The sequence below is a fragment of the Euleptes europaea genome, chromosome 2, assembly GCF_029931775.1.
Source record: "Euleptes europaea isolate rEulEur1 chromosome 2, rEulEur1.hap1, whole genome shotgun sequence".
In the NCBI taxonomy this organism is placed as follows: domain Eukaryota; kingdom Metazoa; phylum Chordata; class Lepidosauria; order Squamata; family Sphaerodactylidae; genus Euleptes; species Euleptes europaea.
This window is the reverse complement of record NC_079313.1, coordinates 107,875,908-107,903,112: the sequence shown is the minus strand read 5'-3', so window position 1 is coordinate 107,903,112 and position 27,205 is coordinate 107,875,908. Positions and strand designations below refer to the sequence as shown.

The 27,205-nt window shown below is 44.2% G+C and overlaps 1 protein-coding gene across 3 annotated transcripts in view; it reads left to right on the top strand.

Moving 5' to 3' along the window:
- Window positions 1-27,205, top strand: part of DLGAP4 (DLG associated protein 4) — a 122,532-nt gene that overhangs the window by 38,652 nt on the left and 56,675 nt on the right. The window contains exons 4-5 of one of the 3 annotated variants that reach the window (XM_056845351.1): window positions 1,322-1,372; window positions 3,266-3,509. In XM_056845351.1, coding sequence (XP_056701329.1) covers window positions 1,322-1,372; window positions 3,266-3,509 — 295 coding nt within the window. Of the gene's footprint in view, window positions 1-1,321; window positions 1,373-3,265; window positions 3,510-25,665; window positions 25,779-27,205 lie in introns of those variants that run through there. The other 2 variants (XM_056845352.1, XM_056845353.1) reach the window with 2 other exon arrangements.

Sequence of the window (27,205 nt, the reverse complement as noted above, 5' to 3'; positions counted from 1 at the left end):
AAAGGAGGGCAACTGCCATCTGATATGTGAATCCAGCCTTGGAAGTGGTGAAATGTTAAACTAGCAATGTTTCTCCTAAAACTGCTTGAGATCTTATGTCCTTTCTCAGCCTGCACTGATATGCATTTATTTCAGAATGTCCTATTGAATTCAGTGGGACTTCTTTCTGAGTAAACATGCATAGACAGACAGTAAACAGACCGTAGATTTGATAGGAAACACTGGGTATAAGTTCTTGAGCCCATGAAGGTGCCATATACTGAGCCAGACCATCGGTCTATCAGTATCATCTGCTCACACTGTGAGCAGTGGCTCTCCATGGTCTCAGGCTAAAGTCTTTCACAACTCCCCCTACCTGATCCTTTTAACTGGAGATGCCAGGGACTGAAAGCAGAAGCTTTACCACTGAGCCACAAGATTCTCCTTTCCTAGCATAGTTCTAGACGGATGTGTCGACTAATGAAAATATTCTGTGCAAGTCTTTGGATAGCTCCATGGAATGGAGTGGGATAGAGGTCTTTGCAGCAGCCGGTCTGTTAAGCTGTGTGTTGTTTTACAGGGACAAATCAACCAAGCTGGAGTCCTGGTCAGCTTTAAGGGTGTATTTATCCTGTGTATGGCTCTTCACAGCCACTAAGATCATAGTATATTTTTTCCTGCACCGGTCTCAGGTGTGTGGTTTGCCTTGAGTAAATCTCCGTAATTCAGAAGCATAGTCTGACAAGATAGTCAATATAATAGCTGTACTGTGTCAGTCCTTGCATGGTACGGTCCAAGAGCTGATCTCAGTGGTAACTTGGCAGAGGCTAGTTTATCCACGGCAGACAGATTGCATTGCTATGCTTAGCCATTCTAGGCATGGCAGTTGTGCTCACAGAGATTTCTTGCAGAGCATTTTGAATGCTAAGTTTGTATTGAGTAGCAGAAGTGTAGATGTGTAGCTGACTCATATTCCTCTCTTCCCTTTCTCAGCCTGTTCCCGGATATTATTTCCACTAAGATTTTATACCACTTGCCATTATTAGTGGCAACTTGAACATAAGCTTTTGGTGTAAATTGTGATAGATGGTTTCAGGACAAGCTTTGTCTCATGATGTTAAATGTGTCCAAGGGCTTCATTTACCAGCCTGTGAAGTTGTGTCTTGTCATGCTTTGTCAGCTGTCCTGTGAGTTGTGGGTTCTTCTGCTGCTCCATGTAGATATCACAGGTCAAAATGTCGTATGGTTGTTATTAGTCAGTGGCTCCTGTGAAGTACTTCTGTACTGAAGCAGCGAGATCCCCATTCCTTGTGCTTTAATCTTCTCCAACTCTTTCTTCCAGATATTTGGACAGTCCTCCTTTATTCCACAGATATTTACACAAGGAGAGCAGGTACTGACAATCTTCTACTGCCCTTTATGTGGGTATTCAGCTCCTTGAGCAATTGAAGTGAGTTGCTTTTTAAGGATGGGTCCTGGCTCAGTGCCTGAGCTTGCTGAGTGGAGGGAAGAGGATCTGGGGTGAGATCACTGGGAGTAGCAGAGACACAAAACAGCCCCATGGATATTTCAAGGTGGTTTATTGGTGTCAGAGATTCTCTGTTGCCTTTTAGTGCTGCAGCGAAGCTGGGGAGGAATTTTTCTGTGATGAGGCAGAACCTAGCTAAAAGTCAGTGGATTGTAATGACAGTCTTGGAAATTAGAGAAGTAAACAATATCATAGTCTTTGGGCCTTGTGTTCAGGCCCTGAAGTAAGGTCTGGAAGCCAAGAGAGAAGGCAGATAGCTAAGAGGACTAATTAAGCAAATGAACTTTGTTGCTCTTTGTTGAATGCTATGGATCAAATATTTTAAGTGTGGCCCCAATCTGTGGATTTAGATATCCACAAATGGGGCCACACTTAATATAAATATCGCTATTTGTGGATATCTAAGTCCACGGATTGGGACCATACTTACACTAAACAGATTTCTTTGCAAACTTGGGGAACCCCCACTGAGCCAACAAAGAGGGAATTGGGGGGTTGAGTCCTCTCTGTCCCCCCCCAGCTGGCAATGAAAGATTGAGGGCACAGGATTCCTCACTGCCCCCAGCCGAGCCAGCAAACCTGCCTGCCCACTGAGCCAGCAATCAAGGGAATCATGCAGTGGGGGTGCACAAGCCCTTGCTGCCACTCTGCTGCCCAGCTGGCAACAAGGGAGTCGGGAAGGGGAGGCAAAGCAGTCCTCAACTTCCCCGGCTCCTGAGCTGGCAATGAAGGATGTGGATGGCAGCAGCGGCAATGGTGAGGGTATGGTTGGCAGCTGCACCAGCCTGGCAGTGGTGGCAAGGGATTCCTCCTTGCTAGTATCATAGGTCACTACTTTTATGTGTGTGTATATATACACTAGGGTTGCCAGGTCCCTCTTCTCCACCAGCAGGAGGTTTTTGGTGCAGAGCCTGAGGAGGGCAGGGTTTGGGGAGGGGAGGGACTTCCATGCCATAGAGTCCAATTGCCAAAGCGGCCATTTTCTCCAGGTGAACCAATCGGTATTGGCTGGAGATCAGTTGTAATAGCAGGGGATCTCCAGCTATTACCTGGAGGTTGGCAGCCCTAATATACACACATACATATAGATAATTAATGATTTGACTCCTCCAAATAAATTTAGTGACAGATACCAAATCTGATTCGTTATTTCCAAAAGAAGGCAGGATCTCACCTGAAGGGCTATATAGGAGAGGTTCTAAGTAGTTTGAACAGGATGGGCAAGTTAATCCCTGAGACACCTTTCCCTCTTAATCATATATTCTCTGCTAAATCTTGTGGTTTTTGTGAAAAATAATAGAAGAAACTCTTCCTAGTTACAACCAGGGTTAGATTGTCAGATACCAGGAGTCTTACCAGGAAATGTAACCAAAATCTTGTTTTGAGCTTACAAAGTAATTAATTTTCAGCAAAGCTCTTTCCCCACAAGTTTACCTAGGGGCTTTTGCCTCCTCGTTCATGGAAATTCCATGCACCCATTCTTTGAGGATCTCAAATCATTTTAAAGCATCAGAGAACTAGCTCTCAAAGTATTCCTGTGTAGAGAAAAGCTTTGGCTTGTGGAAACGGTAGATTACATGGAAGAACCCAAGCATCTGACTCTCTTCCGTCACCTTTTAGCCTTGCATTTCACAGCCTTCCTTACAAAATTAATACCTTTGCAAACATGACTAATGCATTCAAATTAAAGAGGCCCCATAAGACATGTGGAACCAAAGGTACTTTGGGCAGAAAAGATAACCACCAGTGTTCCCACAGGCCAGAGAGGCGGAGCTGAATGACCAGTACGAGGGCCTGTGTGAATCAGCTTACAGCGAAGCAGAGTCGGTGGCCGTGGAGGTGCTGGATCTGCCTCTTCCCAGCTACTTTCGCTCACGGAGCCACAGCTACCTCCGAGCCATTCAGGCAGGCTGCTCCCAGGAAGAGGACACTGTCTCTGTTCGGTCCATCTCTCCACCTCCAGCCAACAGCATCAGCGGGAGTCGGACACTTCCCAGCAACAGTAAGCAAAACGGTGTTCTTTCTTTTCCTTTTAAAAAATTGTGTGCATCTTTGGACTATTGCTTGCAGACGATGTTGAGAATAGGGATGCCAGCCTCCAGGTGGGACCTGGGGATCCCCCAGAATTACAGCTGATCGCCAGACTACAGAGATCGGTTCCTTTGGAGAAAATGGCTGCTTGATAGGGTGGACTCTGTGGCATTGAACCCAGTGAGGACCCTGCCTTCACCATGTTTCATCCCCAAATCTCAGGAGTTTCCCACCCTGGAGCTGGCAACCCTATTCCCCCATCCCCCACCAGCAGCCAGGGGAACCTGGCAACCCTAGTTGAGAAGATAATTTGGGGTGGTTAATGTTGTTCCAGTTATATAGTGATTGAATTCCAAGCTGGGCCGGTACTGCCAGTGGTTCAATAACCACCTAGGAGTGATAAGTGACACAAAAATCATGAAACACATTCTAGCCAAAGTTAGGTATTTTTAAGGCTGCAATTTTGGGAGTAAATTCCATTCAGAACATAGGAGCTTATGAGTAGGCATGCAGAAGGCTGGGGTGCACAGCTGCTGTTCTAAGCATGACTACCAAAATGATTAGGATGGTTATGAACCCCTTTAACTTCAATATAACAAGGAGCCATGAGGCAGTTTACCAATTAATGAATGTATTATGTCATAAGTTTTCAAAGCGTCTTGTGGCACTGGGTTATGAAAACTTTTGCCACTATAAATGTATTAAGCTCCTTTCACAGACCAGTTGTAATCCATTGTTGGCCCAATTCCAAGTAAAGCGTCATTGAGAGGGGGATAGTTCATACAGCATATTTAAATCCATTTATGAGCTGTGTCTGAAACACTCTGGCCATTTCAAACCGCGCCACTTTTTCCCACCCTTTTTCACGGTGCGTTTTTTGTTTTGTTTGTTTGTTTGAACATTCCAATTTTTGCGCTATAGAGCTAGACCAATGAAACAATTCACTGTTACATTGCCAGCATCTATTTGGAAACAATTGCCTCCATCATAAAACGATGCTTGCCTTGAAACGTCCTGATGTTTTTATGACTGCGCTCTGCCCCGTGGCACTCATTTTGCAACTGGTCCCAGTGCCACCCACTCTCATGACTGTCCTTTTATTATGGCACCCACTACCTGTTCTCAAAATCTGGAATGCACCCTCAAGTATAACAAGATTAAGGACACCTAACCTAAATGAAAAGACTTTTGAGGGCTAGATTCATATGTGGGGCAGGGGAGGGGTCCTTTCTGTACTGCATTGCAAGCCACTTTGAAACATAACATTGATCCACAAACAGAGGCAAAAAGCCCCACTGAAAATGTATAAATGGAGCTGTTAAATATTCTAATGAAGATTTTCTGTTTTAGACATTAGATATTTGGAATTGGGTTCTTCTTTCAGTGTCTTTTCACCTACTAAGGGCTGGTTTCCTAGGAAAAGCAAGTTTTAACAATAGCGAAAATTGCCTGGTTCAGTGAAGATGCTTTAAAGGTATTATCCCCATTTCTGGGTAAAAAAGCAACTATACTTTTGTTACATTGCATTGCTAGAAGTGACCTATTTCCAAGAAACAGCTGGCTGGTTACAATGCTCTGCCAAGATATCTCTGTTCCCACCCTTAACCTCTTATTCAGTGTAATATATTCCTCTCCCCCACACCGATGAGACCTGACTACATTCACAGCAAGCTGGGTGCTCAATTCAGGCCTCCTTTTCTCTCCTTAGATACCATCAGGAGTGTGTTACAACTGGCTTCATTTGGAATAGCGGGCCCTTAGTGGGTTGGATTTGATATTCCCTCCTAGATGAGCAGGAGCCCCGTGGTGCAGAGTGGTAAGCTGCAGCAATGCAGTCCAAAGCTTTGCTCACAACCTGAGTTCTAACCCAACGGAAGTTGGTTTCAGGTAGCTGGCTCAAGGTTGACTCAGCCTTCCATCCTTCCGAGGTCGGTCAAATGAGTACCCAGCTTGCTGGGGGTAAAGGGAAGATGACTGAGGAAGGCACTGGAAAACCAGCCCGCAAACAAAGTCTGCCTAGAAAATGTCGGGATGTGACATCACCCCATGGGTCAAGAATGACCCGGTGCTTGCACAGGGGACCTTTATGTTTACCTTTACCTAGATGAGCAGAAAGAGATTGTGTTATGAGGCGATGAGCATGAACCTGACCTGCTCATAGGGCAAGGCTGAAACATGACTGAGATATCTCAAGGAATGTGCCACCTAGGGTTGCCAGGTCCCTCCGCCACCGGCGGGAGATTTTTGGGGCGGAGCCTGAGGAGGGCAGGGTTTGGAGAGAGGAGGGACTTCAATGCCATAGAGTTCAGTTGCCAAAGCTGCCATTTTCTCCAGGTGATCTGATCTCTATTGGCTGGAGATCAGTTGAATTAGCAAGAGATCTCCTGCTGCTACCTGGCAGTTGGCAACCCTAGTGCCACCTCTAACATTTTCTTAAAAAATGACAAGATTTTAAGGCCTCGCTGGGTTAAACTTGACTTGCACCTGAAGGCTGGGAGGCTCATCTGGTAGCTTGTGCCCTTATAAATGTACACAGTAGGGTTGCCAACCTCCAGGTACTAGCTGGAGATCTCCTTCTATTACAACTGATCTGCAGCCAATCGAGATCACTTCACCTGGAGAAAATGGCCGCTTGGACTCTATGGCAATGAAGTCCCTCCCCTCCCCAAACCCCACCCTCCTCAGGCTCCGCCACAAAAACCTCCCGCTGGTGGCAAAGGGGGACCTGGCAACCCTAAGTAGAACCCTTATCCCCACTCCAAAGCTTTCTCAAAGTTACCGCTTGACTCTGTACGTGTTTATATGGAAAGCAGACCCACTGAGTATGATGGGGTTTACTTCCAAGATTTAAGATTGAACTCAAACAACATGACTATAAGCATTTTTATGTGAAAGTATCTTACAAATACAATTTTCTCCCAGGGAGCCTATCTCTTAGGTTACAATCCTATATGCACTTATTTGGGTGTAAACCCCAATGGATCCATAGGACTGCTGAGGGGGGGGAATGTATAAGGATAGAACTGTTCATTGTGGATCTCCAGTTCTGAACAGGCTGCTCAGTTCATCCCTATGTATACAGTAGTTGTTTGGTCTCGTTTCCCAAGAAAGACAAGAAAACACACTATTGTTTGTGACTTAGATGAAATGGCAAAGTATGGTTTCTTGTGGAAAAGGAAGCGATAAATTTGCAAGCTGAGTCTAAAGGGAGAGGGAGAGTGTAACCTCGAAGATTTCCCCAGGCTTGTTGCATAATTCTAGTTTGCTGTTTCATGAGATTGATTGCAGTTGGTTGGCTTGGACCTGAAAGATTTCATTCTGCGCAGGCAAGACCATTGCTCTTGCCGTCGTATGAGACTACAAGGATTTAGATGGTGGTATTAAAACTGTGGTGTGTATCGTGATGATGTGCATTGCAAAGAAATCAGCTCAGGCTGCAATCAGCATGGGATTTGTGGCTCTTAGAGGTTTATGGATTGTTACATGGAAAATAAATTGTACTTGGCCGTGGGACACAAAGCCCCCTTCTGTTAAGACACTTTTTCTCCTGTTTGACAGAATAGGAAAAGGGTTTAAGTTCCCTCAGGCCAAAGAGATCAGCTCCACATCCTCCCACCCCCACCCCCACCCCCATACCTAGATAGTCTATTACGACAGCTTACTACTTGTTGGACAGGATTGGCATGCTTACATATTGTACCTCAATTAAATTTCGAGTATTTTTCCCAGCTACAATGAGATCCAAAAACTTTCTCCCCTCCCTAAACTTGGGGTTTTTGACTTTTTCCAGGCAGAAGCACCGTGTCTTTCAGAGCTGCATAGCAGACAATTTCAACAGGTATAGATTTTTCCCACCATGGAGATGCAGCAGTGGAGAAAATGGTGGTAGGGGATGTTGAATCATCCTAACAGTGAGGTCTATTTTTTATTAAAAGCTTTGTAGCACTGAAAAGTGGAGATATTGTGTCTTCCACCCCACTGCTCCACCAGTCCCTTTATCCATTCTCAGCTCTGGAAGAGAATTCTAGCTTGACCGGACTGCAAGAAACAGTAAAGGTTGAATGAAGGGACCATTAGAACAATGGGATGTGAGGTGCAGCAGCTGCATTCTTTTTAAGTGCCATAAAGCTTTTAAAGAGACAGGTACCTGGTGAAGACATGGGCTCTTTCCACATGAAAACAATTTTCTGTGTAGCTCTCATGGCTGCTGCAAATGAAAAGGCATTTACTGTGGCAAAGGAGTTTTCCTTTGCTCAGCCTTCTGTGGCTACCATTTTCCTCCTGCCTACACAGATTTTTCTTTTCAGATTTTTAAGTAGATCACTATAGCATTATAACAGTCTATTGCCACAATATACCATTTCCCAGCTTTAGATTTGTTTGTTTTTTAAACTATGTCTCTTTCCCTTTACATTCTAGATATGTAAGGGAGAATATGCAACCTGCACTGTTCCCCGTATACCTCTGCAATAAAAGGAGCTAAAGTTTTTTTTAATGGAACTTGTGAACCGGTATGCTGTTGCAATAGATTGTTATAATATTATAGCGATCTAGCTATTTTCTTCTTTTACAGCTCTCCGCGGGGGGGGGGGGGCACCGACAGGGACTGAAGTAACAAAAATGGTGCTGATGTGGGCAGAACCTGCAGAACTGCATGCCTTTGTGTCCCCACAGCATCCAAAGGCATTTTGACTATCTCTGAAAACAGCACGCCAAGTCAAGACTAGGAAAGATCCCAGCAAAGCAGGGGCAACTGCTGAAACAGGATGACTAGACAGTGACATCTCATGGATGCACCCCGAAACAGGACTGCAGTGAGGAAGCCAAGGCAGAGCAAAGCATCCCTGGGAAAATAGTCCCAGTAACAACAAAAGCCACAGAGCTTAAGTGAAAAGAGGGAACAGTGTTTGTGGCAATGTGGAAGGCCCAGGGGATTGTGGGTGCTATAAATATGGGGAGAGGAAACAAACAACTTAATAAGCTTTGCATGAGCACATGAGGATCTTTTCACAAAGGAATGCGAAGGATGCTGCTGTGTAGTTATTGTTTTTGCAATACAGAAAGTGGAGCAGAGTCATTCTATACAGCACATTCATTCTAGTCCATGTGGCTTTTCCATTCAGTATTTTGTTTATTTAATTTTTTGTACAGTGCCTAGTTGTTAGCCACTTTATGAATAGTATTATTTGCATTATTAACATGTAAGAAGCTGAAATACTACAGTTCTTCGCTCTCGTTTGACCTTTCCTGCTTGCTGACTTTTCTATCCATTCGCATTCCATTCTTTATTTCTCCCACACACACACGCACACACACACACACACACCCATTTTCCTTTTGAAAACAGACCCTTCTACTCACTGCCAACTAAAGCCTGTGTTGTGTTGAGCAGGCAAAATTTAACAAACATCAAACATTTGATAAGCCACACAATGTTCCAATTCTTTCTAAACATTCAAATTTAGGTTGCACACTATGGTCATTTATTCATGGTCGCTTTATCCTCCTTTATTCCCTGCTGAAGGAAAGACAGACTATTCTGTATCTTTTCTCCTTAGAGAATGCTCTTTTCTTCTCTGAGCATCCAAGGTTTTTATTAAGGAATATTACAATGGATAGCAAAGGTCAGTCAGTGATTACACAATGGAACTAAAACAATATAACATACCAAAACAATAAGGCATACCAAGATTAATGATTAATGAGATCAAAAGGAAAGAAAGACAATGATACATTCTATCTTGGAGTCAGCATCCTTAGAGCAAATATTTGGCTGTCTAGTACCTTAGAATGAGTGGATTAACAGAAGCTAATCCCTTTAAGGTTGCTGCACTGAGGTGAGGAGGTGACCAGTACAGAAAGTAGACTTTGACCAGGAGCTTTCAATAGACCTAGAATTTATTGTAACCAATATTTCAGTATGGCAAGAATCAGGGTTCTGTGGAACCAACATTAAAATGGCAAGGGTGTGCCCTGCTGCCAATTAATTAAGTTTCAAAAATCTCTACACCCTGTTTCAGCCAAGATCAAATTTTTCAGTATGCACGTTACCTCATTCCTTGGAAGCTCAACGTTGTTTCAACGCAAAACAAACCCAGCTTTTCCCATTCCTCTTCTGGCCCGAATTAAACTGTTCATCCTGGCTCATTCCAGAGTCACAGAGCATGCATACTCTGTTCTCGGTTTGAGCTTTGCCCCACTCTTTTCCAAACCCCTCTTCAAGGCAGCAGGCAGATAGCCAAACAGGGGAAGCACAGAAGATTGGCTTCTCTCACAGCCAATCATGAAGCAGTGTGTAATTCAGTGTGTGGGATTCAAGTGCTTCCTGCTACTCGGAGCTCTTTCTGAGCAAAAGAAAGGCTTTTTTAAAGCGAGGCTTGGATTTCTCCCCCCTCCCTTCTTTCAGATAGCTCCATTTGTTTGTTTTTTTATTCTTAAAATGATTTTTTATGCAGCAGTTGGGTCTGGGGGGAAGGAGATCTTCTCTCAGGGTGAGTACTGTGAAGTCAGCCAATTACAGAGCAGCATTTGAAGGAGTGGGACTTGATTTGTGCTTGGGAGACTGCTTTTCTGTATTCATGCCTCTATTAGTACACAGTTTTGTCCCTGATCATTCCAGCAAATGCATACAGTTTCCCCCAACATGGGTTACTTTGATCCTGGCTGAAACGGGGAATAAAAAAGGTTAAAGCTACCGTGCATAAATGACCTAAATGTGAGTTAGCTCAGGTCAGACAGCCAGGAAGACAGATGAGGACCTTCCCTTGATCATGCCCACAGACAAAGCCTTTGTACCTCACAAAGAGTAAGGCCGAAGAGGGCGGAAACAGTGAAACCAGCTCATCTAATTGACTGGAAAAAAAATTTGACAGCCACTTTGAATCACTGACTTTAATAAAGAAATCCAGGGTTCTCCTGACTATGTTTCCTTGGGGCAGGAGGGCACTGATAGTTTTGTTCAGTTTCTTCCCTTGTGAGGAAAGGGATAATATGTGCTGAGTTCCAGGGGGTCCTAGCTAAAGGTTATGCTGGGAAAGTAACTGTATATGGGAAAATGGTAGATTTCCCCATTGCTGAAAGCTGGACATGCTGCCCTCTGGGCTCAGTGCTTGGGCTGTACCTGTGTACGCATTGTCATCGTTCATGTGAATCCAAAGGCCACTGAGTACTAAAAGCACATTAAGAGCACTAAGAGTATCTACTATGGCAACCAGCAGCCTCAGTCAGGACCAAACCCAGCCTCTTGAGGGCATACAATTTGACCTCGCTAGTGAGGATTGGAGGGATTGGTGTCTCTGTGGCCATGATGAGACTTCCTGGCAGTCCACTTTGAGAAGGTGCATCTCAGCCCATGACCTTCTATCGGCTCCTCAAAGAGGGCCTCCACTAACATTAGTGGCTGGCTGACCAGTGATATATGATATAAAACTGGTACATTATCACCCATGGAAGTTATCATTGAAATTTTATAGCAAGGGTGCCATTGCAAGAGAGGAGGAAGATTCAGTAGATGGAAGATAGATCAATAACCAGCTTTAGAGGCCTTTGATTATTCAAGACAAAATTTTCCCCCAAAAGTATATTTTAAGAGTATTTGCTATGGTTGCTTTTTAATGCTTCATCACGAGCAGAGATGCAGGAGCTCCTGAGGTGTAATCACATGAGGGAGGGTACAAATTACCCAACTTTACTTTTGAGGTTTCATCAGAAAGGTGAGAGCCCATGGTGTCTGGAAGGCATTGATAGTTAGACTTTCAAAATAGTTTATACCCCTTATAACATAGGAAGCAACTTGAATAACCCAGCTTAGCCCAAGATGGTCAGAACTGGGCAGCTCAGTAGGGTTGGCCATGGTTAGTACTTGGATGAGAGACTATGGCCCCTTTCAGATTACCGTTCTAAACCAGATGTCATCTGTTGTTGACCCATTTCCAAGTAAAGTCATACAGTTTATTTCAATTCACCTATGAGCCATCTCTAAAGTGCTCTGAAGTGCTCTGGCCCTTTCAAGCCTTGCCTCTTTTTTCCACCTTTTTCCATGGCATATTCTTTTCCAGCTTTTTTTAAATGTTCTGAGATTTGCGCTATAGCACCATAGCAATCCAATACATCTGAATGCTCTGAATTGCTATATCACCAGCATTGAGATGCAGTGGATTGCTATGGTGCTATAGCCCAAATCTCAGAACATTAAAAAAAAGCTGGGAAACAAGGCACTGTAGAAAAGGGGGGGAACAGTTCTTTTGGAAGCACTCCAGACATTTTAAACAGCACATTGCAGTGATTCAGAAGCGCAAGGAAAAACTGAAAACAGGTGAAAGCGGTTTTCATAAAAAAATGGCTGAGCTTCAGGATGTCAATGGGACACAAGCGGCTGTGCCTGAAAAGGTTAAAAAAAATCTGTTAGCAGCCAGGAGCCCAAATGGTTGTGTATGAAATGGCACAAAAAGTCTTAGCAACTGGCTGCTAAAATGGGCAGTTTGAAAGGGGCCTATGACACTTCCCCCTCCCTTTTTCACTTTGTCAAAAAAACTCCTTTTTCTTATTATTTTTTCTGTCTGTCCCCCAGATGTTAAAATGTATATAGATACATTATGATACAGCCTGGGATGATAAGGAACTGAAACACCCTTGGTTGGAACGCAAAAGGCTGATATGAATTCACAACACATAAACTGTTTTATTTCACTCTTATGGGGAAATGGTCAAGTCAGACTGTCAGGGAGGTTTCCATTTTAAACATGGCTAGTGAAAAGGCAACAGGAATGAGGGAAATTTTATATATACCAATATACAATAGATAGTATGACTCAAAAATGTAGCTGTTTTGTTCTACCAACAGGTGTTTGTAACTGTTGGGAGAGATCATTTGGCTGTTACTCCTTAGATAAACAGGAACAAGCTTATTTGACACAAAATTGCTAAAGTCTGTGGAGGCAGGAATATATAAGGTTCCAATTTTCCTTCTTTAACACTTGATAGGGATCACACACACACACAACCCTTCCTAGGAGCTATTTCCCTCAGGAAGAACTACTGGTTCCACTTCCCTATTTCAGGAACCTCTCCGATCCTTCTCTCTCCTCTCTCTCTCTCTACTCCCCCCCCCACCTTCCTTCCTGACACTCTCAGGAAGTTTTCCAACTGACTCGACATTCTGCCAGCATTCATTGGTCACTCTTAGGGAGAGTCAGAACCTAACATCTGTCACAGAGACCACCAAGGAAGACCAGGGGTACTACATGGAGGAAGGAAATGGCAAACTACCTCTGGATGTCTCTTGCCTTCAAAACCTTATGGGATCACCATAGGTTGGCTGTGACTTGATGACATAGGAAGCATCTCTCAGCTAATGCAGAGTGCTCTCTCACCACTGAACAGTCACACAGCTAACTCATATGAAGTTGCCTTGTACTGAATCAGACCATTGGTCCATCAAAGGCAGTATTACCTACTCAGACTGGCAGTAGCTGTCTAAGGCCTCAGGCTGAAGTCTTCCACATCACATATGACCTGGTCCTTTGAGCTGGAGATGCTGGGGATTGAGCCTTAGACCTTCTGCGTGCAAAGCAGATGCTCTACCACTGAGCCACAACCCCTCTCCCATGGCTCTCACATAAATGAAGTTAGGGGAAAAGCTTGAGCTCCCAAGAATATCTCATTTGTTCTAAGCAGTGACAAATATTCTGTGCTTTAGGCAGAAGATGGCTGCTCAGTCCTTGTGAGCATTCTGTGTATCTGCACACAAGTCTGTGTGCCACTGATAAAGCATCTGAGGACCCATTTTGAGAAGAAGCCCAAATGTGTGACAATATGGGCAAGGAACGACCTATCACTGCCACACCGCAGCTCGGCAGACATCTACGAGAAGCTGAAGTCCCACAGCGAGGCCCATTACTAATCGTATCAGCTAGCCCTGACCCTGTGTCGCCTTTGATGGCAGCAATAATTATTTTTCCTCTTCAAGATTTTCTTCTTTTTGACCTAGATTCCATCGTCCAGAAATAGCTTTCTCTGAAAACAGGCAGAGGATTATGCAGTTTGTATGCAAGGCAATCTTCTTGTTTAATTTTCTCTCCTGGATCTGTGTGGGAGAAAGTGAGGAAGCGAAATATTACATTGGGTATATTGAGATAAGTTGCTTAATTATCTTCTAGCTACACACCTGTGAGACGTATATTCCATCCATGATGTCTGGGTGGGCACGCAGGCTCTTTATTTCCCCAGACTACAGCATTGTTATGTAATTAGACCAGACAGGTTCCTCATATCCTTATCAGAAAAAGCTGGCAGAGCTATGTTTTGACAGTGAGATTCGAGCCTGAGTGGAACTAGGCAGGCTTTTTTCCATATGAATGCTCTTTGTATATAGCCTGAATATTCCTGTTTTGATCTTGCCCATTCTGTTTTGATCTTGCCTCTTGGCAGGTTCACTCATGAGGAAGTACTGCATAACATACACATGATCCTTTTTTTAAAAAGTACACAGATAGCAGAATGTACGGTACACATAGGGTCAGTTCACACTTAATGATGGCCCTCAACTGAAAATGTCAACCCTTAAGAAGACAGAGGAGGCACACATGAATAGAGACAATGATTGAGCAGACAAACATCTCTACATTGTGGCTGATATGGTGCCGGCCACCACGATTATGGGATCATGGGCTACCCTATGTCCACAAATCCTAGCACCCGTGGCTATGACCTCTCCTTGTGCAGGTTTATGGGGTTCCATTAGAACAGGGGTGGGGAACGTCAGGCCCGGGGGCCGTATAAGGCCCTCAAAATCATTTGGTCTGGCCCTTCATGGGTCCTGGTAGATCTCAAGCTCAGAAGGATGCTGCCCTGCCTGAATGTCTTGGGCCCAGCTGGGGACAGCAGAGCTCAAAAGCGAGTCACTCTATGTGGCAGACACTCGGAGCCGTCTCTGGTCGTGCCTCTTGGCTAAAAGTTTGGCCAAATATAGCAGGCTAATTTTTAAGTTGATAATTTTGTATGGCCCCCGAATGATGCTATAACTATCCAAATGGCCCTTGGCAGAAAAAAGGTTCCCCGCCCCTGCATTAGAAATATGACTAATACACGGATAATGTGTGTGGTATAAAGATTTACTGGGTGACTTGGCTAAAACAGCTGTACTTTCCCATCTCTGACATGGGAGCAACAGTAGCTTACCTGAGAAGAGTTGTGATGCTGAACAAGATCAGGACTTAGATCACGATGGGTAGCCATGTTAGTCTGCCTGTAACAGTAGAAAAGAGCAAGAGTCCAGTAGCACCTTAAAGACTAACAAAAAAGTGAGTTGTGACTCATGAAAGCTCATACCTTGCCAGAAATTTTGGTAGTCTTTAGGGTGCTATTGGACTCTTGCTCTTTTCTAAGATCAGGATTATAAAGCTTTTGGGGGCTTACCTAAATAACGGGATCAATGTTGAACAGAAAACAGTAACAGCACATAGTATAGAAGAGGAGAGGTAGCCACAGGCTCTGTGTCTGTGTGTGTGTGTGTGTGTGTGTGTGTGTGTGTGTGTGAGTTAAATGCCATCACTCATGGAGACCCTATGAATCAATGTCCTCCAAAATGTCCTATCTTTGACAGCCTTGCTCAGATCTTGCAAATTGAGGACTGTGGCTTCTTCCTTTATTGAGTCAATCGATCTTTTGTTGGGTCTTCCTCTTTTCCTGCTGCCCTCAACTTTTCCTAGCATGACTGTCTTTTCTAGTGTCTTCTCATAATGTGAAAAAAATATGATAGCCTCAGTTTAGTCATTTTAGCTTCTAGGGTCAGTTCAGGCTTGATTTGATCTAGAACCCACTGATTTGTTTTTTTGTCTTTTTGGCAGCCCACGGAATCCGTAACACTCTCCTCCAACACCACATTTCAAAGGAATCTATTTTCTTCCCATTCGCTTTCTTCAATGTCCAGCTTTCACATCCATACATAGTAATAAGGAATACAATGGCATGAATTAATCTAGTCTTGGTGGCCAGTGACACATCCTTACACTTCAAAATCTTTTCTAGCTCCTTCATGGCTGCCCTTCCCAGTCTCAATCTCCTTCTGATTTCTTGGCTGCAGTCTCCCTTTTGTTTGATGGTGGAGCCAAGGAATTGGCTTCAACAATTTCAATTTCTTCATTGTCAACCTTAAAGCTGTGTAATTCTCCTATAGTCATTACTTTTGTCTTCTTGATGTTCAGCTGCAGTCCTGCTTTTGCACTTGCTTTAGCTAAAATAAAACATATGTATCCATGTTGTTCCTCAGTATGTTACAATTATTTTTTTAAACATTATGCAAACACAAAAGCGGTTACCTTTTTGACATTTTGCTGTTAGAGCTTTGCAGAATTTGGAATGATTTCCACAACAAGGGCTCCTTAGACCCTTAATAGTGACTGACGCTCCTGCCATATTCTTTCTGGCATGCATCAGCTATGTCTCAGCAGTCATTTTGGCGCGAGTCTGTGTTTTGCTGTGAAACTATCTCATGTGATTTCTGATCCGTCTCCATCCTGCACAGCCTTCTGGCCATCTGGCTACCTTATGTTACATAGTTTCTTAACCCCAGTGGTGCCAAATAGAGGTTTCCAAATGATGGTGTCCAGGCACAAAAGCCAGCATTTATAGCAACCGTGTTGTTTTCCACACTAATTTAGGCTGGGGTTGTTCTATTAATGGCTTAGCTGGCCATCCAATGCCACACAGCCTTAGGAGTGGGTGAGTGATTTCCAAAAGGGATGGGGGGTTTCCTGTCTCTTGAAGACCTCTCAGAGGGAAGCAGAAGCTCCATAGGTCCAACAGTGCTCTTTATGGTGACCTGGAAAATAACACGGGTTGAATCTGTGCCTTCTTCAGGGCTGTTGGGGCACATCCGCATGAAGTAGGGAAGCTGCGTCAATCACTGTGTCCAGTTCCTATTCAGTCTCATGTACTCCAAACTGTACCTACAGGCCTGCTGCCTTAAGCACAGTGGATGGGATTCTCCTTGGTGTCAGCGTACACTGCATGGATCCTATCCTCATGTAACCATGTGTTTAAAGAGATAAAAGCCTTGGCTCTATTCTATAAGATGATCAGCCCACACAATAAGTTGACCCTATGTTGTACATTCTATATATTTATTTAAAACATTTCTACACCACTTTTCCAATCCAACTCAGGGTTCAAAGGCTGCAAACATCAACACATTTCAAATATTAAATGTTTCAGAACTTAAAACATTTCAGACATCAAAACAGTGTTTAAGAGACACATATGTACAAAATACTTAAAATAATTAAATAAAATATATAAACACATAAATACAGAAGAGGGCTACTAAGTGAGGGGCTACCAAGCACAAAACACAAAAAGTCTGTGCCCACTGGCAGAAGATAACAATAGGAAACAGGCAAATCCTGGGGAGGGAGTTCCAAAGTTTCAGTGCCACATCGGGTTGCGCCTCTCCAAGAATTAAAACTAATCTTCAGACTACACAGATCAGTTTCCCCAGAGAAAATGGCTGCTTTGGAGGGTGGACAGTATGGCATTATACCCCACTGAGGTCCTTCCCCTCCCCAAACTGTGCCCTCTCTAGGCTCCACCCCCAAATCTCCAAGAATTTCCCAATCTGGAGTTGGCAGCCCTAGTGCCATGACCAAGAAGGCCCTTTCTCAGTTGTCACCCACCTGTATATGAGTTTTTGACCAGTGGAGAACTGATAATAGATTCCAGAATCTGTTTCTTAGCTGTCTGGCTGCATTCGGCTTCCGTTTCATCATCTCCCCCACCCCCTTATATTGCTTCTGACTTTCTGTTGCTGTGTTTGTAGCAATTTGTTTTGGTGGAATATGTTACTTACACAGCATCACTTTATAAATGCTTCAAAAACCAGAACCACTTTTGCAATGCTTGATAAAGGACAGTCATCCCAGTGAATGCATGTAAGCATCTCTAAATGCAAACTGCAGGAACTGAGTTCCTGCATCCGTTTTTTTATAAAGCTGATGCGTATTGTTCTCGCCTTTCTGGTCGATTGTTATACTGTACAAGAAATGTGCTGCTGTTACTCAATTATTGCATGAGATCATGTTCAGATGTTTATGCAGAGATATTGCATTTTTCTTGTACTTCAACTGCAATGGTTTGTTGCTTGGAAAATATGATGTGTTTCCACCCGAACAGCATATCTATTGCAGTTCAAAGTGCTATATATACTGAGGTTGCATGAGTCACAAGCACATGTTGACTACTGTCTGTGCATTTTCACTGATTGTGATTGACATGCACATACCCTCTCTCTTTCACACACACACGCACACACCCCTATGTCATTGTGAGACCCTCAACAAAAATATGTAAAGCATTTAATTTGATCAGCAGCTGTATTCTCTGCTTGCCACTGCTGCTGCAGCTAGCTCTCCTTGTAAATCTGAGGAGGAAAAAAGTAGGGTGGGGGGACAGAAAGTCTATTAATTCCTGAAACAGTCTGCTGTCAGATCATATCCTTTAATTTTTATATTGGTTTTGTTTTGTTTTAACCTGATTGCTTCTTCTCTCCAGCACTGGAGTACACAGGACTTCATTGTGTGTGTGTGTTTTTTAAAGAACAGACATACTAGCTCTGCCAGCAAACACATTCCTACCCCAATCCCAACCCAAGCATGGCAAACCCCTCTACAGAGCAAATGACCTCCCCACACAATTATCATAGAATCACAGAGTTGGAAGGGACCACCAGGGTCATCTAGTCCAACCCCCTGCACAATTGTTGGGGATATTATTGTGCAGCTAACACTAGATCCATACTTGTTCCACTTTAGCACTAAATATTCATCTTTTCCCATTTCCTAATAAGGAGTCTTTGTTTTCCTATCCCAAAATTTTCTATAGCCTCTTACTTCACTGGTCCCATAAAGTCTCTTTTCTGTCATTTCTCATTCCAGTTCAACTTCTCCAAAAGAGAAGCATGCTATGGCATGCTATTCTGTGGGGACTAGGTGGACTGTGTACACTGGTGATGTGTAGAAGGAAGCCCTTCAAGCCTAGCTCATCTTTTATTGAGCACTTAAAATTCTGTCTCAGAATATAGCGGGACTGAAAAATGAATTGTATCACCCAGATTTGTATTTGACTCTTTTTTACAATTTAAATTGTAATGTTGACTTTTGTAAAAAAATAAAATAAAAAAAAGTCTAATATACCATCAGAAAGGGTTTCTTTTCAGCTATGATTTTTTTTATAAGGGAAGGAAGGAAACAATGATATATCTTGCTCTATCTGTATCTATTAATGCAAATGTGACTGTTTTCCAAAACACTGGATTCTGTATTTTTTTCCAGTAGATAGTGGTCACCGCATTAATCCCAAAAGACAAAACATAAAATGAGCTAAATATTATATGATTGTATATATTTTGCAGTATTTACCCCCTGTGTTCTTTTACTGTTATTCTTCTTTTAAGTCATTCAGTGAAGCAATCATTTATAGCCCATTCCTGGGGTGGGGGACTCCTTTGGAGGCAGTGTGACCCCTACACCGGTGTTTTTGCCACTTGCCCCACAAACTGGCACAGAGGCTGGCATAGCGCCACTTATGCTAGCCCTTGTGGACCGCGGCAGCAGCGCAGCCCTCGGAGTTCCCACCCCTCCCACCACCAAGGAAGAGAAGGAGGGAGGGATGAAGAGCCAGCCTGCCTGCCCAGCCAGTTCTACACTGGGCATGGCCAGGCTGGGGCCTTCACTGGCATGGCCAGGTGCTGCCCTACTTGTCACTGGGCTGGCTCAGCCCCTGTTGGAGAGCAGGCCATCAGCCCACCAGGAAATGCCCCAATGGCCATAATGGTCAATCCACCTCTGCACACCATTATCTCCCCTTTGATGCATGGCATGTCTTCAGATCCTTCCCCAGTGCCATCATTCATTGTAGATGCTCAGGAACACAGCTACCCCCCAATCCAGAACATGTATGCCTTACTTTTCAGGGATATTTTGCACTGCTGCTAAATCTCAGACACTCTTTCTAATATCACATTTAACCACACAATGCAGCAATTAAACTGGTGTATATCCAAATGCAACTGGAAATTGGCAGGAACGAAAATGTGTATGTGGGCCATACTCCATGTACATTTTTAAACTATGCTGAAAACTATAAAAAGGGGCCAGGTAGGTGGTATGCAGCTCACAAGGTGCAAGCTGCCCACTCTCTATTAATTATTATAACTCAGAATAGTTGTAACCATCTGTGAAAGCAGAAAATAACTATTCTGAGTGTTTATATAACAAAAACTAAAAAAAAATTGCAGTCAAGTCACAGCCCACTTATGACAACCCCAAAGGGTTTTCCAGGCAAGAGACATTCAGAGGTGGTTTGCCATTGGCTGCCTCTGCCTACGAACCCTAGACTTTCTTGGCGGTCTCCCATCAAATACTAACCAAGGCTGACCCTGCTTAGCTTCAGGGATCTGACAAGATCAGGCTAGCCTCAGCTATCCAAGTTGGAGCAAAAGTAATTAGGACAATATTGTTGGAATCCCCATTCCTTACGCTACATAGTCCCCATTTAACAGGTGACAACTCCTGGAAAATGCTTATAATAGGCAGAAAACAACCTGGTCGTGGAGGGTGGCCTAAAAATGTAACTAAATAAATAAATAAATAAATAGGTGGGTCTGTTTTTTTTAGTGACAGCTACAGAGCCTTAACATTCTAGTTTGAGCCAGTCCACACTTCAAATTGATGCTATATTGATAAAAGGATTGTTGGATGTCAACCAGGGTCTCCTATCTTACTATTTAATTTTTTAACACTAGATCACATTGATATGTGTATTCATCTGACTGATGAAATCTAAAGAGAACCTAAACCATGAGCGCTTGCTTTGGGAGACAAAGTCCACTCCAGACCGTATTTCTAGTGTGTTCCAATTTTCCTTCCCTTAGTAGCCAGACTTTATATATCTCAGCACAGCATAGCACAATCAGTGAAGCATAAATAAATCACAAGGCTAACTGGACATTCTGAATAACAAGCAGTTCAAGGGACACATATGCTTCCTGCCTGACCTGGCTCAAGGAACAAGATGACCTGCCAAGCCATGATGCCTACCTAATTTTTGGCTAGAGTGAGAGGGAAATGCCATTTTCATGACCATCTTTCTCTCTGTGTAGTTCATTCCTCCTCCTTGGGCTGCCTGAAAAAGATCCTTTTTGTGCTATATGCTTCAGCTGAGATGCATACATCCTCCATCTCTGTCTGTTGGTGGCCCTAAACCAGGGTCCCCAACAGAGTGCCTCTGGGTGCCATAATGCCCACTGACACCTTATCTGGTGCCCGCCAAGTGTTTTCAGAAAGTGGGTGAGGCTCTTGCCGAGAATGACTTCTGATTGGCTATTGAACATTTGTGCAGATTAAAATAATAATATTGCTTTGGTGGCAGCTGCCACCACAGCGCTGGTTTTATTCTGTCTCTCACTTCTCTTTCCCCGTGTATTGTTTAAATTACCGCTCTTCTTCCCTGCACTGGGACTTTCTGGGTGAATGTGTGTGTGGCTCCGCCTCCCACGTTAGCCACTTTGAGATTGCACCCACCACCCTGTGTCAGAATTCCAAAGGTGCCCACAGGCTCAAAAATGTTGGGGATCCCTGCCCTGTACTGTCAGACATCCTCAGGTCTGGGTATGCATTCTGTGGCTGGAAAACGACGTTGTAACCTTAAAACTGTTGTGAAAATCCATACAAGGTGCAGGAGTATTTATTGCCAAGACAATGCAGTAATTGACTTCAGGGGTTTCAAGCATAAAAAAACCTTTTTTGTAGCAGGAAAGACTACAGGAATAGATACAAAATAATAAAAATTAATTGGAATCAATAGTTTATGAAAAGGTAGCATGACTTAATTGTGCATTACTACCATGAGCTGGGTCACCTTGTAGGGCAAGACTGGCCACTGTCTTACCCTCCCTTATTCTGTCACTGCCACCACCTCTGGTAAAATCCAACCCCCCTCTCTCTCTTGTGGGTCATCCGAGGAGGGTTATAGGGGTGTATTACTGTAGCATGCCAAGTAGCCAAGGCAGGTGGGTAAGGACTTATGCAGACTCTCTCTAATTAAACAACTTTATTTTTGCAAGGCACAAACTCAGAATACCACATGGCACAAACTCAGTGTACAAGAACAGATCTAGGTGCACTAAGCAAAGTAAACAAAAGGAACGTTACTAGCTAGGTACTTCCAATCCATGGTATAGCTAGTCGTTGTTAGTTGCAGGATGTCCCCCTCCCCTGGTGCATGTACAATTATCTTTAGCATCATTCCCATCTGACATCCTTCATGGCAAAACACACAGGAGAGATAACTCCCCTAACACACTCCAAATGCACACAGAAACACACACCCAAACAAAGGAAAAGTTCCCCTTTTCAGCCTCCGCCCCATGTGTGCTCCAGGGCCCTTAGCCAATCTGAGTGTTAGGTCCTGGGCTCAAGCCCATGAGAACTTGAACTCTCCAATCAAGAGGTGTTAATACATTAATGGCTAGCATGCTTTTCCCAGTCTGTTGGAAAAGATGCTCTCCATCCAGCAGATTCCCACATCCTCCCTAACAGAGCAAACAGAGGTCTTCCAGGGCCTTTCCAAGTCTGGGAAATAGTGCAGGGAAAGGCTGAAGCCTTTATGTGTCACAGTCCTGATCCAAACCAAACCCTGTTTGCCCAAAAACTATTCCCAGTATGGAACTTGCAAGCACATGTGGATTCTGTGGACCTATAGAGGACCTGTGGAAAATTGTAATGTGTAGTTAGTTAGGCCCTCTGGGTCTCAGGAATATATTCACTTTAGCAAAAGTATACACATATACGTGTCAAATAACAACTATGTGATTGCTAAAAAACTATATAGAATATAGTATGACTGGGGAAGGCACTGGCAAACCACCCCGCAAACAAAGTCTGCCTTGGAAACGTCGGGCTGTGACTTCACCCCATGGGTCAGGAATGACCCGGTGCTTGCACAGGGGACCTTTACCTTTAGGACCATCAAATAAACCAATAAAAAACTTGATGTAATGTATTCTAAACAATTAGAAAATGATGTTTTTAATTCAGTCATTAAAAATGGAATACTAAAGAGTCCTGAAAATCAAATGTAAAATAACATCTAAAAATGCATAAGGTTATAACTTGAATCCCTTCTTTTTAAAATAAATAATGCAACAGTGGACTGCTGTATTAAAAATGAATGTTTTTCTTCAGTCGATATATAAAAATGAATATACCAAATTACACTTACACACATCGATTTTTGTACCTTGGATCTGCATCAGCATTAATTTTTAATAGAACACTCCACTGTTTCAAGTTTTATATATACATACTGTGACGCATTGTATCTCTCTGGCATACTGTGCAACATGCTTTTAAACTATGCGGAAATGGCTCTACTTGTATCTCAATTGGTCTTTTAGCGCTACACATAAAACCACATATAATTGTGCTTGCATATAATAGCCTTTACTTGAAACCTGCTGTGTACAATCATTTGCCAACAGCACAAAGGTCACCTCTAGACTGACTCTGTCTGACCACAATCCCTCAGCATAGTACCTGCTATCTTGTGAAAGAAAGAAAGAAAGAAAGAAAGAAAGAAAGAAAGAAAGAAAGAATTATATTTATTCATGTAGTGTTCTCTTCCTTAATGAACTGCTTTTCAAATTATATTGTCGGAGGCAAAAAAAACCTTTAATACTGTTAGTTGGTTCAAAAACTAGTAAAGCAAAAACAGAAAATATCTTTCTTTTTGGAGAAAACCACTTTCTTTTTTGAGAGACTGCAAGCGATGTTCTGAGAAGCTTGTTCCAGCTCATTGAGTCTCTAGGTCACATACTAGGCACTTCAACAAAAAGTGATGGCTGAAGAAGCCAAATTCTTTTTGGCGAAAACGCAACTTATCTGGAAGGCGTTTCTGTGCTTCATCTGGGCTTTTCTCATCATGCTCGGACATGCGTTCCAACATTTTGTATAGAAGTGAATTTAGCCCTTGTTGCAATTGCTTACTCTGGTCAATTTCATGGAGACTTGTTAGTCTATTCTGAAATATCTTGTTTCCGCTTTTGGACTGATTTGCTCATGTATATATGTATATATAAGTGTCCATTGTTTGTTTGTATGTTGTTTGCTCACTTATATTCACCATATGTACGTAGGGTGACACTTTGACACGTTTATGTTGTAACTTATTTAATAGCATTTTTTATATATTGATCATTAGCTGTATACTGGTTTTTTGTAGCAACGACTTTACAGTACTGGTGATCTTTCTTACCAGGTAGTGGCTGGAGATCTCCCGCTGTTACAACTGATCTCCAGCCGACAGAGATCAGTTCACCTGGAGAAAATGGCCACTTTGGCAATTGGACTCTGTGGCATTGAAGTCCCCTCCCCTCTCCAAACCCCACCTTCCTCAGGCTCCGCTCCCAAAATCTCCAGGGATTTCCCAACCCAGAGCTGGCAACCCTAACTAAAGAGGATTCCAAGGGATCAGTTATCAAAGGTACAAAACTGTCATCCTGTGAGGACCTTTGCCACCTCCAAAAAAATTGCCTGAAATTAACCCCCCCCCCAATCCAGCATATTAGCATCATCTATGGCAGAGTGGCATGGGGGGTTCAGCTGGCACCTTCTCTGTGCTTGGGTGGGATGTAGCAATGTTGGGAGGCCGGGTGAAGCAGCAAGAGGGAAACAAAGACGAGGCTGTGTATTTTCATTTCCTTCACTCGAAGCAATACATCCGTGCAATGAAATGCATCCCTTGGTTGTATCGGGAGATATATTTAGACTCTTTTTTAATTATTATTATTATTATTATTATAAAATATTATTTTTATAACATAATAAAACAAACAATAAAATAATAATAAAAGAAAATATAAAATACAAAAGAGTATCAATGAAATAATCTACATTAATACAATCTACATTTAAAAAAATAGAAAGTTCAAAGAACCCCTTTGCCCCTCCACCCACCATAAAAAGTGATCCATCACCAGACTTCCTAAGGAGTGTCTAAACATTTTTAAAGATATCATTACTAACAATATAAAGAATATACAAAACCTGTGTGTGTGGAGAGGGAGAGAGAGAGTCTATATATTTACACTCTTGAGCGTGCGTCGCGCACCACCAACCCCGCCCGGTGTTCCCGGGCTCCACACACCTGTTAGCCACCCGTCTGCGCCTGCAGATCATCACCCCTCCCTCCTTCCTCCTCCTCCTCCTTTGCGGGAACGAAGGCCGCCCTAACGCAGCCTACACAGCCGGGGTTCGCCAAGCTGTTCCACCTGGGGGGGGGGGTTCGACTGCCACCACCCCCGCCTCTTCCACGCAAGGCTGCGCTCTCCTCTTTTTTTGCGCGCGCGCTTGCGCCCGCCTCTCTCCCCCCCCCTCCCTCGTTGGCTGGCGCCGGGAGGGAGCGGCGAGCGCCCTTCTGAGCATGTGCGGAAGGACTAGTTGGAACTGGTTTCGCGGCGCTGGCGAGTCGCCTCTCCTCCCCTGCAGGCGGCTGCCCACCGCGCGGCGTCGCGCCCTCCCCTCCCACTGCCGGCGCGGCCAAGGGCTTCCTCCACGGACGGACGGACGGTCGGCCCTCGCCCGGCTGCTCTCGCCCTGCAGCGGCGTCTCCCCGCTCCAAGCCGGGCGCGCCCCGGGAGGGGGGGAAAGGGGGCGTGGCGAACCCGGGGCTTTAACCCATCCGCTCCTCCCCTTGGAAGTACATCACAGGAGCGGATGGGGGCTGGCTGAGTGAGGGAGGAGGGTGAGTGCGCGTTTTTTCTCCCCCCCCCCGTTCCTCCTCCTCCTGCTGCGTCCTCTTGTCACTTGGTCTCTTTGCAGCCGCTCGCCCTTGCCTGCCTCGGAGCCGGATCGCCCAAGGGCCAGCCCCTCCGCCGCCGCAGCGGGCAGCCAGCTCGGCCTCTCGGCCCTCTTGTCTTCCTCGGCCCGGGAAGCCGCTGGTGGTTGTGTTGTGTTGTGTTTTTTTCGCAATGAACGGGGTGGAAGCCGCCCCTGCCCTCCTGCCGCTGCAGTGATTCCTCTCTTCTCCCCTCTCCAGAGAGCAAGGAAGGAGAGCCGCCGCCGCCGCCTCTTCGCCCTTCTCCCCGCCGTCGCCTCGACGCTCTCTTTCTCGCGATCTCCTCCTCTTTCTGCCTCGCCCCCCACCCTCTTTGTGTCTCTCATGGCTTTGTGTCTGGAGCTATTTAAACAATGTGAGTTGGACAGGTTTCCGGTGGTTTTCCCTTCTGGCATGCACGGCTCGGGACGGCTGCGGGAACGACCCCTGGCTCTCAAGGTGGTGCTTCGGGGGCTGCTCCTCTCTTTCTTTGCGTTGCCTTTCGTTTGATCTTGCTGTCTGTCACCTGAATGTATGCCTTATGCGACTTCCCCGTATCAATATGTACTTTCGTGTGCTAGCTGTGCCTTTCAGTGCAAAGGAAAATGCCCATTTCCTGTTGTGAGCCCATTGCCTCGGATACAGAGCTGAGTGGGTGGGGGGCCGGGGTAGTTTGCTTGAACATAGGAAAGGCTTGGTTTTTTATTGCTTCCCCCCCCCCCATCTCTTGCCTTCCGATTGCATTTTCAGCGAAATCCTGAGCTTGACAGTGGCTTGCTTCATTTGGGGGGGGTATGGGGAGGAGAGTGCACAAGTCTCTTCACCCACCCACCCCCGTCGCCGCCGCCCTGTGCATGGCTCTGTGCTTGATAAAGGATTGTTGTCCTTTTACTGTGATATATTTAATCTACTCGTCACATTCCTGATCATGACAGGATATAGTATCATCTTCCTATATTTATATCTTGTCATACTTGAAAAGTGAGCCTGTGTGTGTTTGCTGCTGCAGGAGTAATGCCATGACACAGATTGGTGGTTAATCAGCTAGACTTTCCTTAATAATGCTGCTGTTTTACAACTTGTACCACTTTGGGAGGCTCAGTATTGGAGGGGGGGAGGATGACTTAAAGTCTCCAGCCACAGATTTTTAATAACTGTTTCAGGGAGTTTGGTTTTGAAAAAAAGATTAAAATGATTATAGTATAATGTAATTTATAAAGACGGGTAGACTGAGTTGAATCTGGACAAAATACACACGGCTCTTGGCTCCCTGTAAGACCCGGCTTTCACATTTTTCTTTGATTCTCTTTCTCCCTGCCCCATAATGCTCAAAAATGTTTTCCACCCTGATGAACGTTACCTGATGATAAAGAATTGTCTGGTGCTACACACAGTCCCAAAATAAGCTACCTGCCTTGTCACCTGTTTACAGCTGCAGGAGGGGCATGCATGTGCCCCTGCTGTTTTTCATTTAATGTGCTGTCTTATTTCTCCCAGTGAAAGAGAAACTAAGCTCGCCACCCCAACAGTTCTTTTTCGTCACGCGCTTGCTTACATGAGCTGGTTTCCATAATAAGGTGTCCCCTTGACAGCTCCAACTGAAGATGTTGTGGTGATCCACTGCAGTTACAGAGGAAAGGAAGCCTGAAATGCCTCTTAGGTTGGATTAATGAGTCCTTAATTGACCAGAATATTGTTGCAATGTGCTCTGCCTAGCTCTTCCTCATGAAAAGTTCTCCTTCAGAAGAGAGGGGCTGTGGAATAAAGCTGGCTTCTCAGGATGGTTGCATGATTTGTATGAAC